Source organism: Scophthalmus maximus, chromosome 14 (assembly GCF_022379125.1).
Source record: "Scophthalmus maximus strain ysfricsl-2021 chromosome 14, ASM2237912v1, whole genome shotgun sequence".
NCBI classification, from domain to species: Eukaryota; Metazoa; Chordata; class Actinopteri; order Pleuronectiformes; family Scophthalmidae; genus Scophthalmus; species Scophthalmus maximus.
In genome coordinates, this window is record NC_061528.1 from 16,705,941 (window position 1) to 16,717,979 (window position 12,039).

At 40.2% G+C, this 12,039-nt stretch overlaps 1 protein-coding gene across 7 annotated transcripts in view; it reads right to left on the minus strand.

Annotated features, from left to right (window-relative positions):
• The window catches only part of epb41l5 (erythrocyte membrane protein band 4.1 like 5), a 34,862-nt gene that overhangs the window by 11,107 nt on the left and 11,716 nt on the right, over nucleotides 1–12,039 (minus strand). For 4 of the 7 annotated variants that reach the window (XM_035603610.2, XM_035603614.2, XM_035603612.2 and 1 more), the window contains 9 exons: nucleotides 10,861–10,981; nucleotides 10,541–10,628; nucleotides 9,901–9,989; nucleotides 9,716–9,791; nucleotides 7,442–7,611; nucleotides 6,265–6,371; nucleotides 6,059–6,077; nucleotides 5,439–5,484; nucleotides 5,000–5,118 (listed from right to left, as the gene is read on the minus strand). In XM_035603610.2, coding sequence (XP_035459503.1) covers nucleotides 5,000–5,118; nucleotides 5,439–5,484; nucleotides 6,059–6,077; nucleotides 6,265–6,371; nucleotides 7,442–7,611; nucleotides 9,716–9,791; nucleotides 9,901–9,989; nucleotides 10,541–10,628; nucleotides 10,861–10,981 — 835 coding nt within the window. The remainder of the gene's footprint in view (nucleotides 1–4,999; nucleotides 5,119–5,438; nucleotides 5,485–6,058; nucleotides 6,078–6,264; nucleotides 6,372–7,441; nucleotides 7,612–9,715; nucleotides 9,792–9,900; nucleotides 9,990–10,540; nucleotides 10,629–10,860; nucleotides 10,982–12,039) is intronic. The other 3 variants (XM_047337193.1, XM_035603613.2, XM_035603609.2) reach the window with 1 other exon arrangement.

Here is a 12,039-nt window from a genome sequence, read left to right on the forward strand (position 1 = left end):
AAATATAAGACAAAGATAACACAGGTAAACACAAAATGCAGTTTTTAAATGAAGGTTTTTTATTATTAAGGGGAAAAAAATCCAAACCTACATGGCCCTGTGTGAAAAAGTGATTGCCCCCTAAACCTGATAACTGGTTGGGCCACCCTTAGCAGCAACAACTGCAATCAAGCGTTTGCAATAACTTGCAATGAGTCTTTTACAGCGCTGTGGAGGAATTTTGGCCCAGTCATCTTTGCAGAATTGTTGTAATTCAGCCACATTTTTTCGAGCAATAACTGCCTGTTTAAGGTCATGCCACAGCATCTCAATAGGATTCAGGTCAGGACTTTGACTAGGCCACTCCAAAGTCTTCATTTTGTTTTTTTTTTTGTTTTTTTTTTGGGGGGGGGGGAACACTTTTTCACACAGGGCCATGTAGGTTTGGATTTTTTTCCCCCTTAATAATAAAAACCTTAATTTAAAAAATGCATTTTGTGTTACCAGCGTTATCTTTGTCTCATACTTAAATTTGTTTGTTGATCTGAAACATTTAGGTTTGACAATCATGCAAAAAAATAAGAAATCAGCAAGGGGGCAAACACTTTTTCACACCACTGTATATATAAAAAGCAACAGTGTATGAAAAGTATTACAAAAACATGTACTGATGTTTGAGAGACTGAAAATAAGAGGCAGAAGGGAACGAGTCTAAACCCTCGAGGAACTGTGTGTCCTATTGTTTCCTTGCAGTCAAGAGTGAAGTTGAATTCCTCGCCCTTACATTGAAACTACTCCCCACAGTTTCACTATGAGGTTAGGAATGAAGGTTGGAAGAAGGAAAGGAGAGAAAGGGGCAGAGATAAAGTAAGTATTGAGGGTGAGTAAATGGGAGATAAGAGGAGAGAAAAGAAGATGAACTGAGAAAAGGGGAACTTTTCAGAATTGGCACTGGAAAAAGGATTGAGGAAAACTGGCAGGACATGCGGAGATGTACTGAGACACTGTAGTAGTATCAAGTGAGACTGCAAGCTTGGAGAAGTGTCACTAGACAGAGTGGCAAATTCCTTGTATGTGAGAACCTACTTGGCAATAAACACGATTCTGATTCTGCTGATGGAATGTTTCAGTGACTAAGGCATATGTACATCCAGACCAAGCGTGTTCTTCCATGTGGTACAGTCGCTGTCACAAACACCAGAAGGTTTTCGTTTGACGAGCCACTGCTGAGCCATTCCCATTTACTAGTCCAATTCATGTCAGTACAGACGGTGAGACTGTCGTTTGTTGGTCCGGTGTGTCCAACTCCTTTTTACGGAGCTTGGACGAGACATGAGCGGGGAGGATGGAGGGAAGAGGACACCTGAGGGTGGAGGGGAAAAAGAGAGGGACGAAGGAAAGGGAGTGGGATTTGGGAAAAGGGGAGTGAGTGAGAGACGAGGTAAACAAAAACGGAGGGGGGGCGGGGCATTAAATGAAAACAGCAAAGAGGAAAATTAGATTATATGCAAATGAATGGGGGGGTGACGGACGGACTGAAAAGCAGCTTGTTTAACAGAGGAATGACAAATAAAGGGGAGGAGAGAAGAGCAGAAGGCAGAAGAAGGGAATTTTGAGGCAGCAGGTAACTTATAAAGTAAGAATGATGAATAATAACATTGTATGAAAGACAAAGATTAATTATTTTAAGTGTAATTCATTTCATTTACTTTGTTCTTTGCATGTTTGAGAAGCAGGGTTCCTTAAGGGGGTGCCCACTTCTGTGTCAATGCTTATGACCTTATTTGACATTGACATTGTCAATGACAATGGTGTTGTTTCAGGGGAAACGCATGAAACAACATGAAAAAACAAATGCGTGCGTGGTTGTGGTAGGCCCAGCAGAGTCAGGACACTGAATAGGCCTTACAACTTGTACTGCATTGCTTCTACTACATTGCCCACTGGCGTGCATGTACAGTAAGTGTACGGTGACAAGTGTTGTGACATGAACACTTGAGTCAAGTGAAGTGGACTGGACGTCTCTTGACCGTCTGTGTTTATATATTAACTGTTGGAGCCGGAATCTGTTACTCATGATGACAAGGGAGCCTATACAGTTCCACACTCCCACTTAACAGTGACTAACTTGATGAGTTGTGACCTGTGACTAATGTAGATGGTCAGCTGATGAACTTCTCTCATTAGCAATTGAGATTTTATATATATATATAATTTTTTTTTTTTTTAAACAATTAAGGCATTTAACAAAAAACTGTCTACTCTCACTGATGTCAATATGAAAGAAAAGTGGAAGAACTCAGAGGAATGAGAAGCAAGCGTAAGAGAGAAGACAGTTAAAGACACAGCACTGTGACAATAGGAGGCAGAGGGCGGCTCTAGGACATATCAGCACAAATAAGAAAATATACAAAACTTGCACCATAGCGAAAAACATGACATTTTGGGTTACTTAAAGAGAATATTTAAAAAGAAATCCCATTCATTTATGGTTATGATTAATTAATCAGTATTAATAAACAATATATTTTGATTTGTGGTTTCTCTTCGCTACAATTCCACTTAATTTTAAACATGCAATTCACTGACTTGGACTAATTTTGCGAATCATTCAATCAATAATTCCTCTGACCATATATACTATATGTATACATAGAATTTAGATCATATCTTCAGCTTTAAGACAAAATAGCACATGTTATTCTCTTTTGTGCCCGGCAAATTTGGCGGATTGGCGATTATGACGGATATTACAGACAGAGATTGCTCATGTTGTCAAGCAGAGCAGCTGAGGGTTGCAAAATCAACTTGTACAAGCAAAATGTGGCAGGAAAAAAGGGGAAGAGCACCAGGGATCATTGTGAAGTATTAATGACACAGGGCAGATCTCCCTTTCAAAGCCTCCTCTTCAGGACCAATGTAAACTGTTTCCATGGGAAACATGATGGTTTAAACAAAGAGGTGGAAGGAAGTCAAAGGTCGTCCCATTCTAACATCTTGTGCTGATAGAATACAGAACAATTCTCTGGACTGTTTTTTCTGAAGTAAGACGTTCATGATGGCTCGACAGTCAAAGTGAATGTGATCACATCAATGGCAAACTTAATCTTGCTTAAACACATTGACACTAACTGGGAAGGTAAAATATATAATAATATTGTGACCCCTTATTGTACTACACAACATGATTGAATGTGTTTTAGAGGATGTTTAAAAAAAGTTCTTATTTGCAGTGTTGCAGTTATTGAGATAGATCACCATGCCGTCAGTGCACGGGCCTTATCCAAGATCAGGTCTGTACGCCATTATGTTAAAGAGAACTATTTAGTGTTTTCCCAAAAATCCCCTTCTCTACAGAAATGACAGGCAATCCTCTTATTACAGCTGACCAGAAATTTACTTTACTAGAAACTGGATCAGCCTGAGCTGTAAATCTGGATGAGCCGTTTTATATGCTGAGGTCAGAGTAGCCTGGTTAGGAAATGAGAATACTTAACACTTGGGGGGGGGGGGGGGGGTGGTATGTAGGTGAGTAATGTTTGAAATGTCTCAGCTAAAATGCTGACATTTTAGAAAGGCCATAAGATCACAAATATGTTAGCGACAAACAAACTTCCTCTAATCCTTAAATACTGTTATAGACTACTTTACAGTTTAGAGGATAAACAAGAGGGTTCACAGGATGCACAGCATCAAACAGCTAAAAGTACAGACGCCTCCACGCGCACCACATCCGGGGAACAGACAAGATTCAAAGTTAAAATCATGTGACATTACTGATTCATGATGCCAAACTCAAGATCCTCCGCAGAATCATCCCATCATTCCCTGCACCGATTAGGTTGGCATGTCATGCTGATCAACATTGGACAAACAAGACAATCATGGGAGACAATTGCACTGCGAGAGAGCCCGTTTCCAAAGCCAACAAAAAAAAAAATAAAGCCCATCACCGCACAGCGTTTGATTGGTTAAAGCCAGAGCAATGGCATAGATTCGGAGCTTGATGGTATTGTACCTACCTGACCTGCTTCCAGACAGGACCAATTACTCCTCAGTACATTTTAATACTGGAACACACAGGGGGACATTGCAGGTTTATAATCGAGTAGGTTGCATACATATGTGTACGCAATCACTGGGGTCCAAAATCTGAGAACACTTATGGCAAAGTGGTATCAGACCTTTGGACCTGTATGTACATTTACTTATTTATTCACGCACATTTATACTTAGAAAAAGGGAAATGAGGAATTAAACACAAAAATGTAGCTGAACTGAAGAAGGAAAAATGAGCTGTGTATAATACTCAAACTGCAATAAAATGGAATTTGTGTGGTACTGAGAAGAAGTGAGCCAAGGTCTAAGATGATTTTCTATTTCAAACTAAAAGCAGGATAAATCCGTGACGAGTACGTCTATTTCTACATCTACCCACTGCCTGCCTCTGTAAGCTGTCCACCATCAGTCAGATACTCATCTGACTGATGGGTATCTGACTGATGGTATTTCTGGAATTTAAATTTTCATTGTCTACCTAAATACTTCTGCTATTACAGTCTTTTGTTGAGTGCTGCATCTACCAAGTCACATGCAGTATCACAAGGAACTCCAGTCCCTCAGACCATTGTGTTTCAGAGAACGTGAAAATATGGAAATAGAACAACCAAGCATGACAGGAACAAATAAATGAAAAAGTAAATAAAAATAAAAAATTTCTCTGAATGCCGAATGTGAAAAAATGGGTCTGGGTGCTTTCAGATTGCACTGATGCTGTCTGCTCACAGGGATCAGTCAGCCTGATTTAACCTTTCCTAACATGGTTCTGTTTTACTCACTGGTCCACTGGTATGAAAAATTACATTCAACCTAAAAAGGTCCTTTTTCCTTAACTGTCTATCGTCTTCAGAGTTGGAAGGGAATGGAGTGCATTTCAACAAATAAAAAAATTAAATGAAATGGCATCGGCTGACATTCAAAAGAGCCGACCCTGAAACACACAAATTAACAATGAACCTACCTTCTTTTCTCTCCTCCAGGACTCCTGGGCAGCGCCTCGATTTCCATTGGTCCACAGACAGAGGCAGCTGCTGGGGAGACCACAGGCACAGCTGACCAGGCACCTCTGTTGTGAGAAACCTGGAGGGGGGGGGGGGGGGGGGGGGGAGGAGAGATAATTATATAAAACTGACCAAAAGGGTTCAGGTAGAAGTCATGGTAGAGGTGCAGAGAAAAGCATAAAGAAGGACGAGGTTGGGTGGTATTGAAAAGATTGAGAGAAGAAAGGAAGAAAATGAAAGATTCAAGATTCATGTCAAAGTACTAATATTCTCAGCTGTTTAACATTTGCAAACTGTATCTGGTCAAACGTATTAATTTGGAGTGTCTCGTGCTGCTCTGTTTTGTTTCCCAGTACAATGGAGGAGGGATTAAAAACGCGCAGCAGTTTTGCTCCTCACCTTTTTGTCTCTGCTGGAGCCGACTCCATTGCCCGAAGAAAGAACTCTGAGCAGAAAAAAACATCAGGAGTTTAATCAAAAGACTAACATCCCAACACCTAAACAATATGTATGTAATTTGGATATATCTATGATTTAAAAATAAATACAAATAATGCTCCTTTTATTTAGTCTACCTGGGTTCCCAGGTGCCAATTGGCAAAACCCCATCAGGATTTAGGATCCCTGCATCTTTTCATAAGGGCAATTGTTTTGTCTGGTCTGTCCAAATAGGTGTGATGAAAAGTCACAGGAATGTTCATCATCTCAATATTTTGAGTGAGCTGGTCCCATGATACTACTGACATCAAGTCCTTAACCCAATCATATCCATTTAACAAAAGGCTGCCTCTGCAATGTGATTATTTATGACATAAAATCAAGACATTTTCAGTGCAAGCCTCCCCATTGTTGTTCTTTATCACAAATGAGACAATGTAAACAGGAATACACAGCAGCTGTGCTACTACACGTGATGTCGTCAACCTTAGTTTAAAGCTGCACAACAAGGATAAGACAGATGAGGTCATTTAAAAGGACAATAGCACAAATCTCATAGTATAAAACATCAGTGTACTCACTCCTGTGCATTGAACGGTCCTGTAAAAACACAAACAGATACAAATTAAAATCAATACATGAATCGCATGTTTAGATCATGTGCGACGTTTCTATTTTTGCACAAAAGCGTAACGTGACAAAGTGTGTACACGTGTTTATAAGTGCATATCTTTTCCTATGTGTCAGTAAATTCCCAGGTGCTGCTGTGTGACCGTCTTGTCCTCACCTCTGTTCATCATGGTTCTTCTTGAGTACCGTCGACTGGGTCTTCGCTCGAAGGAGGCTGAGCGCCTCGCTTTATTGCCCTTGGTCGTCTGATACTCTGTCTTTCCACTGGTAACAGAAACACATTAATAAAAAAGACAAAAGCTTACACTTAGAAATATAACTATTCATTCCCATACTGTAAGAAGTGGTAACCTTGGTCAATATAGGCCAAATCATTAAATACAAAAGACAATTCTTCTGAATTATTCTTTGCTGAATCTTATTGTCTCAAAAAACAAAAGGCACAGGGACGACCCCTGCTGAACTCCAGACCCACCCAGGCGATAACCTTCTACTAATAACAAACCCTGTAACCTCTGTGTTAAGCCAACGTTTTTGCCAATGCTTATCCAACTGGGTAATGTTTAAACACACAGAGAGGGGGGGACTAGCTGGCCGCTGCAAAATGTTGACACTGAGTGCCTGGTTTGAACCACTGCAGGTATCTGTGTGTGCACATGTGGAGGGTTTTGTATGTACAGAGGAATGATACTGTACATCACACTAGGATTATCTCTGTTGGTACCTTCAAGCATAGGGTACAGAAACAAACATGGCTCTTTAAAAATTTGCGGCCTGTCTTCTTTCAAATAAGCGATTCTAAGGGACGGAAACGCAGCCTGCAAACTTTTTGGACCTTCCCCACATCCACGTGATGAGGTGTGCCTTATTAAAAGGTCTGAATGCTTGTTCATTCATTCCTTTTAAATGTTATAATTGTACTTGTTCCAAATAGAATTTTATATTTGCTAGATATTTAAAAGAAAGACATTTTGTTTTATTTTGACCATTTGTTTTTGTTAAAAAAAGATCATACTTTAATATAGTGTGAATAATGAACGTTTTTAAACAACATAACACGAAAACACAATCTAGGCAGGAGGCCTAGGAGGTAATATTTTATAGGCACTGTTAATACTCTTACTTAGGCGGCATTGGACAAAAAATTGTCACAAGGCAAATAAAATAATTATGTAAAACTCATTCCCATTACCACCCTAGATTCCTTAAGTCCAGTTTATTTGATACAAAAGTACACTGCAAACCTTGTGCACCAACCCTGAGCATTAAAAAAAAGAGCCATCCTTCAAAAGCACCCTTAACCCTTTAATCTGCCAAGACGTCCCATCTGTCACCTGTATCTGAAGCGTGATCCCATGCGTATGAATCCAGAGCTTGCAGTGTTCTTTTGCACGGGCCCCCTCAGCCTAAAGAAAGCATGGTGCTCCACGGCGCACTTCCAGAGGTGCTTACAGGCCTTGGGATGGTCCATCCTGAAGACGAAGGTGTGCTCCTGCTCTTTACCCTGACGAGGTTTAACATGGGGGTTAGACGTGGATGATAGAGAATGAGATAAGGTGTCAGTAGGGTAACATGAAAGCATCTCATGTGAGCATCTCCAGTTGGAATGGAACTTGCATGTGTTGTACACTCCTCAATGCTGCAACAGATTAAATTCAAAACACCTAGCTAATATATTTTCCGAAAAACAATGCTTGTGCTAATTCTTGTTTGTGGAATGAGGCTGATATGTGACAAATGAATGGCTGCACTACATCGTGCAAGTGCTGCCTCATTAATGTGATTTTTTATTGCCTACTGTAGATGAAAGTCTGACCGGCACCAGAGAGAGTTACAAAATCTGCACGGCCATTCCAGTGTCACAGTCACATCCTTTGCTCAGCTCTTTGCTTTGTTAGCCTCTTTTCATTGGTTTCCAGGTGCACTACTTGTATTCCAAACATGCACCAACACACAACAAATACTGCAAATCTATACAAAGCCAAAGAAACAGCCCTCTGACCGTGACAACTAAAGCTGAAAAAAACAACACACTAACTGAGATCCACTACTACATCCAGAAACCACAGAAAACACATTAGATCATAAACATCTATGATCTAATTTAGTTCTGAACCAGCTGGGAAAACCTCTTAGTGAAATCAAGCACATTTACAAACAGCCTGGTTTACTTCAGCATTAAAAGAGGCAAATTATCGCACATTGTCCCTGACTAATGTCTCGATGTTGTAGACAAGCAGGGTGGAAAGTCAGTTAACCAGCATGGTTTGACAGTGGTTTCATCTAGAAAATAAAATAAGGTTTTGTTCCTCTGGCCAAATTGCTGTTCAAATGACAGACAATCTCTAATATGACAGAGCCTTTTACGTCTGAAAAGTGAAGTATTTTTATTGTTGAACTAATGATGTAACGTGTTGCTTATGTTGTCAGACTGATCATCTTATGGCCTTTGATATCTAATGAAATTTTTTGCACAGATGCAAGATCTGTATCTATAGCAGGAACTGACCACCACGATGAACTAGAAAAGAAGACTTGCTGCCACAGGTCCTATGGGGCCAGAGAGACAGAAGCACACACACAAGCTCACAGACACAGTGCATTCTAACTCTGCACTTGTCCTTAGAAACTCTCTTTGACTATGCAAGTCATTCACTACATCCACAATATACTCTCAAAATATGAGCAACAATTATATGCAACAAGCTCCTACTGTGTAAGTGTGTGTGTGTGTGTGTGTGTGTGTGTGTGTGTGTGTGTGTGTGTGTGTGTGTGTGTGTGTGTGTGTGTGTGCGCAGCAGACAAGCATATTGTCAGAGATTTAAGAACCCATGGACATTATGTGCAGTAAATTACTGTGGTGACAAATCTAGCATAAAGTATGTAACTGTTTAGGACAGAGTTGGGAGGTTAAAACTCTTTGAGTGTGCATGCGTGTGTGTGCGTGCGTAAGAGAATGGCGCATACCAGAAATACCAGAGGGGGCAGGCTTCTTTATTAACCTCACTCACAGACCTCCAGGATGGGCATAAACAGACTCTCCTTTTCTCTCATATACACTTGCCTCTGGGCACAACAATATCAAGTCTTGTTTCATTTTGATTTGGAACCAACCTCTCTCAAAGGCACTACTTCAAACAAAAGATTGTTTTTACTATGCACATTGGAAACTGTATATTTATAAACTGTCTTCAAGTGATTAAACATGGCTTGCGTGGTCTTACCCGAGTTTGCAAAAAAATGTTATGACATGTTTATGATATGTGATGAAACTGTTGAGATTAGTTTCGGTTTACCCTGCATACCCCAAGATGACAAATAAGATGTTAAGTTTAATTTTACAGGCTGTTGCAAGTATTTCATATTTAACAATTCAAAAAACTGTATAGATACAATTGGTAACATTTTCACAAGCAGAAGTTAACCATAATTGTATCAAGAAAGTGTCAATGCTGCAAACTATTGATACTATCTTAAATCTTTACTGACTGTGTTTGCCCTTTCATGGCCCTGTGTGCAACAGGAACATGTTGCAGGTGGGTATAGTACATAGAGAGCATTGTTCTGCATTTTCAACATTCCATTGTATGAGAAGAGATTTAACTCACGCTCACCTGTTCGTCATCCTCCACCACCACCAGTGTCAGTTTGCTCTTCTTGAAATCGAGACGAGTGATTTTGGGCCTAAAACAAACAAACAAACAAACACACAGGAATGATTCAAATAAAAAATGCACATCTATAAAGAATTGAAATAAATATTTGAGTAAATATAGTCAGAACTAAAATATACCAGAAGAAGAGTCCAATCTTGGTTTCTCCTTCAAACACCAGGACTCCAGTTGGTGTCAAACCCAGACTGTACTCATTACCGTCTCTTGCCTGCGGGGGAAGATATGGACAAAGAGTTAGGGTAAGAAAAAAAAGGACAGCAAAAAACAGAAACAAAAAGACACCGCACACATCCCTATTATGAATAGGGATGTGTGCAATTACTCGACTAAATCATTAGATTTTGCTATCTTTGCTAGTCAGCACTGGGGATACCAGTTCATTGAAACACTAAAATCCATACCCAGGGCCCGCCCCTCAACTTAACCGCACTTGCCACACAAATATAATATATAATTTACCAGCAGACGCTGTGATCTTGATGACATTGTGCTCAATTTTGACTGTTTTCTGAATGTTTTCTTACTTTTAATATGGGTGACGAGTGTAAATCAAAATTTAGGAACATCCCCGATTTTGACACAATCAAATACTTATGTTTTTATGCACAGTACTTCCACTGACTGCTTTTCATAAATGACAATTCCTGTTTTCAATCTCAGCCAGGCTATTGCTCAGCTACTCCAAGTATGTGCATCTACACGCATGTGAAACAAGTAGATTGAGGCAACAGAGAACAAGCAAATGAGAGAGTTCGTTACCTTGACCATGTGCATGTCCACCCCATACATTTCAAGCCACTTTGCTTTGTTCAGGTAGTTAATCTCAGCTTGGGCCGGTGTCTGACCTCTGAGGTAGAGGAGGGGGAAACCGAGAGTAGAGTATTTAATAAAAATAAAAACAAGGGGAAGGCATATCAACACAGTGTTCCTGTTAACTGTCTCAGCCCAATCCCACACAACATACAAACTACACAAGTAGCGGGCCCATTAGATTTCATGAGCCATCTTTTACCTGTAAATGAATCCCTCCCACACCCACACCCACACCCACAGTAGTTTAGTACCACTGAAATGCCTACCTGCACTCCTTCCATGCATTGTATATTGCCAGCTCCACGTCCTCCGTTTGGTTGGGGATGAATCGAAATTCTGACACCAGGTCCAGATTATGTTCTAATGGGTCACAGTCTCCTAGCTCAGCTGAAAAAATAAAACACAGACAGACATACTTATCAGTTCAAACCCTGAGCAGACAGATTTGTTGAAGGGCTGTAGTCGTGGACAGCATGAGACTGTACAGATGCACCTAATGTGTACAGTGTATACAAACAGATTCTTGAAATAATACTTTTATCGAGACTCTTAACTTTCCACCCGTGGGAGAGGACCTTAGAAAGAGTGTTTAATACTTCAGTGGAAGGAAATGGGAAACCTAAGGAAGAAATAACAAACACGCCCTCCCTTTTATGTCACAGCACACAAAGAGTTATAGCATCAGGTCATGTGCCGGCCTCTCTCTGGACAAGAGGCCATAGATTTTATCAGGTAAGGTTGAGGCAGGAAAAATAAAAAAAATAATATATATATATATATATATATAAATCTCCTCAGATAAGAATGAGTGTGTTGACAACAAGACAAAGAGAATCACTTTATCTCAGATTCTAGAGTGTAGAGAAATTGGACAGAGACCGAGAGGTCTTTGTTGTGATTACATTTTGCAGGGTTTGGCTAGGTGAGAGAAAGAAACTAGGACTTGCTGCAAGCTCTTCGCCGTTTAGCTAATCCAGTTGTGGGCAAAGCTTCAGGATATAGAGGAGAAATTATGATTTTACCCTATTCCTGTCCCAGTAAATGTCAGTGGACCAAAAACATGATTCGGACCAAAAACAAAAAACAAAAAAAAGGAAAAACGAAGGGAGAAAGCTCAACTGAGGGAAAAAGAGAAGACAGAAAGGGTACTGGATTAGGGGGCCTCTGAAGAGGATGGAGCACTAATGAGCTGGCATTTACCCCACAGTGACCGTGTGTTTGTGTGTGTGTATGTCTCTCCCCACGGGTTTGTGCACGCAATCCCATTTCATAAAATCTCTAGTACTGACTCGTTCTTTGTTCCTGTGAAGCAGCACTCTACATGCTCAGGCTACAGGCCCTTGCAGGTAAATTCTGCCTTTAGCACAATATAAAAAATAAACTGTACATTTGTATACATTTGCGTTTCAAGTAACGTGGAAATAGCAAAAGTCCCATAAATTTCT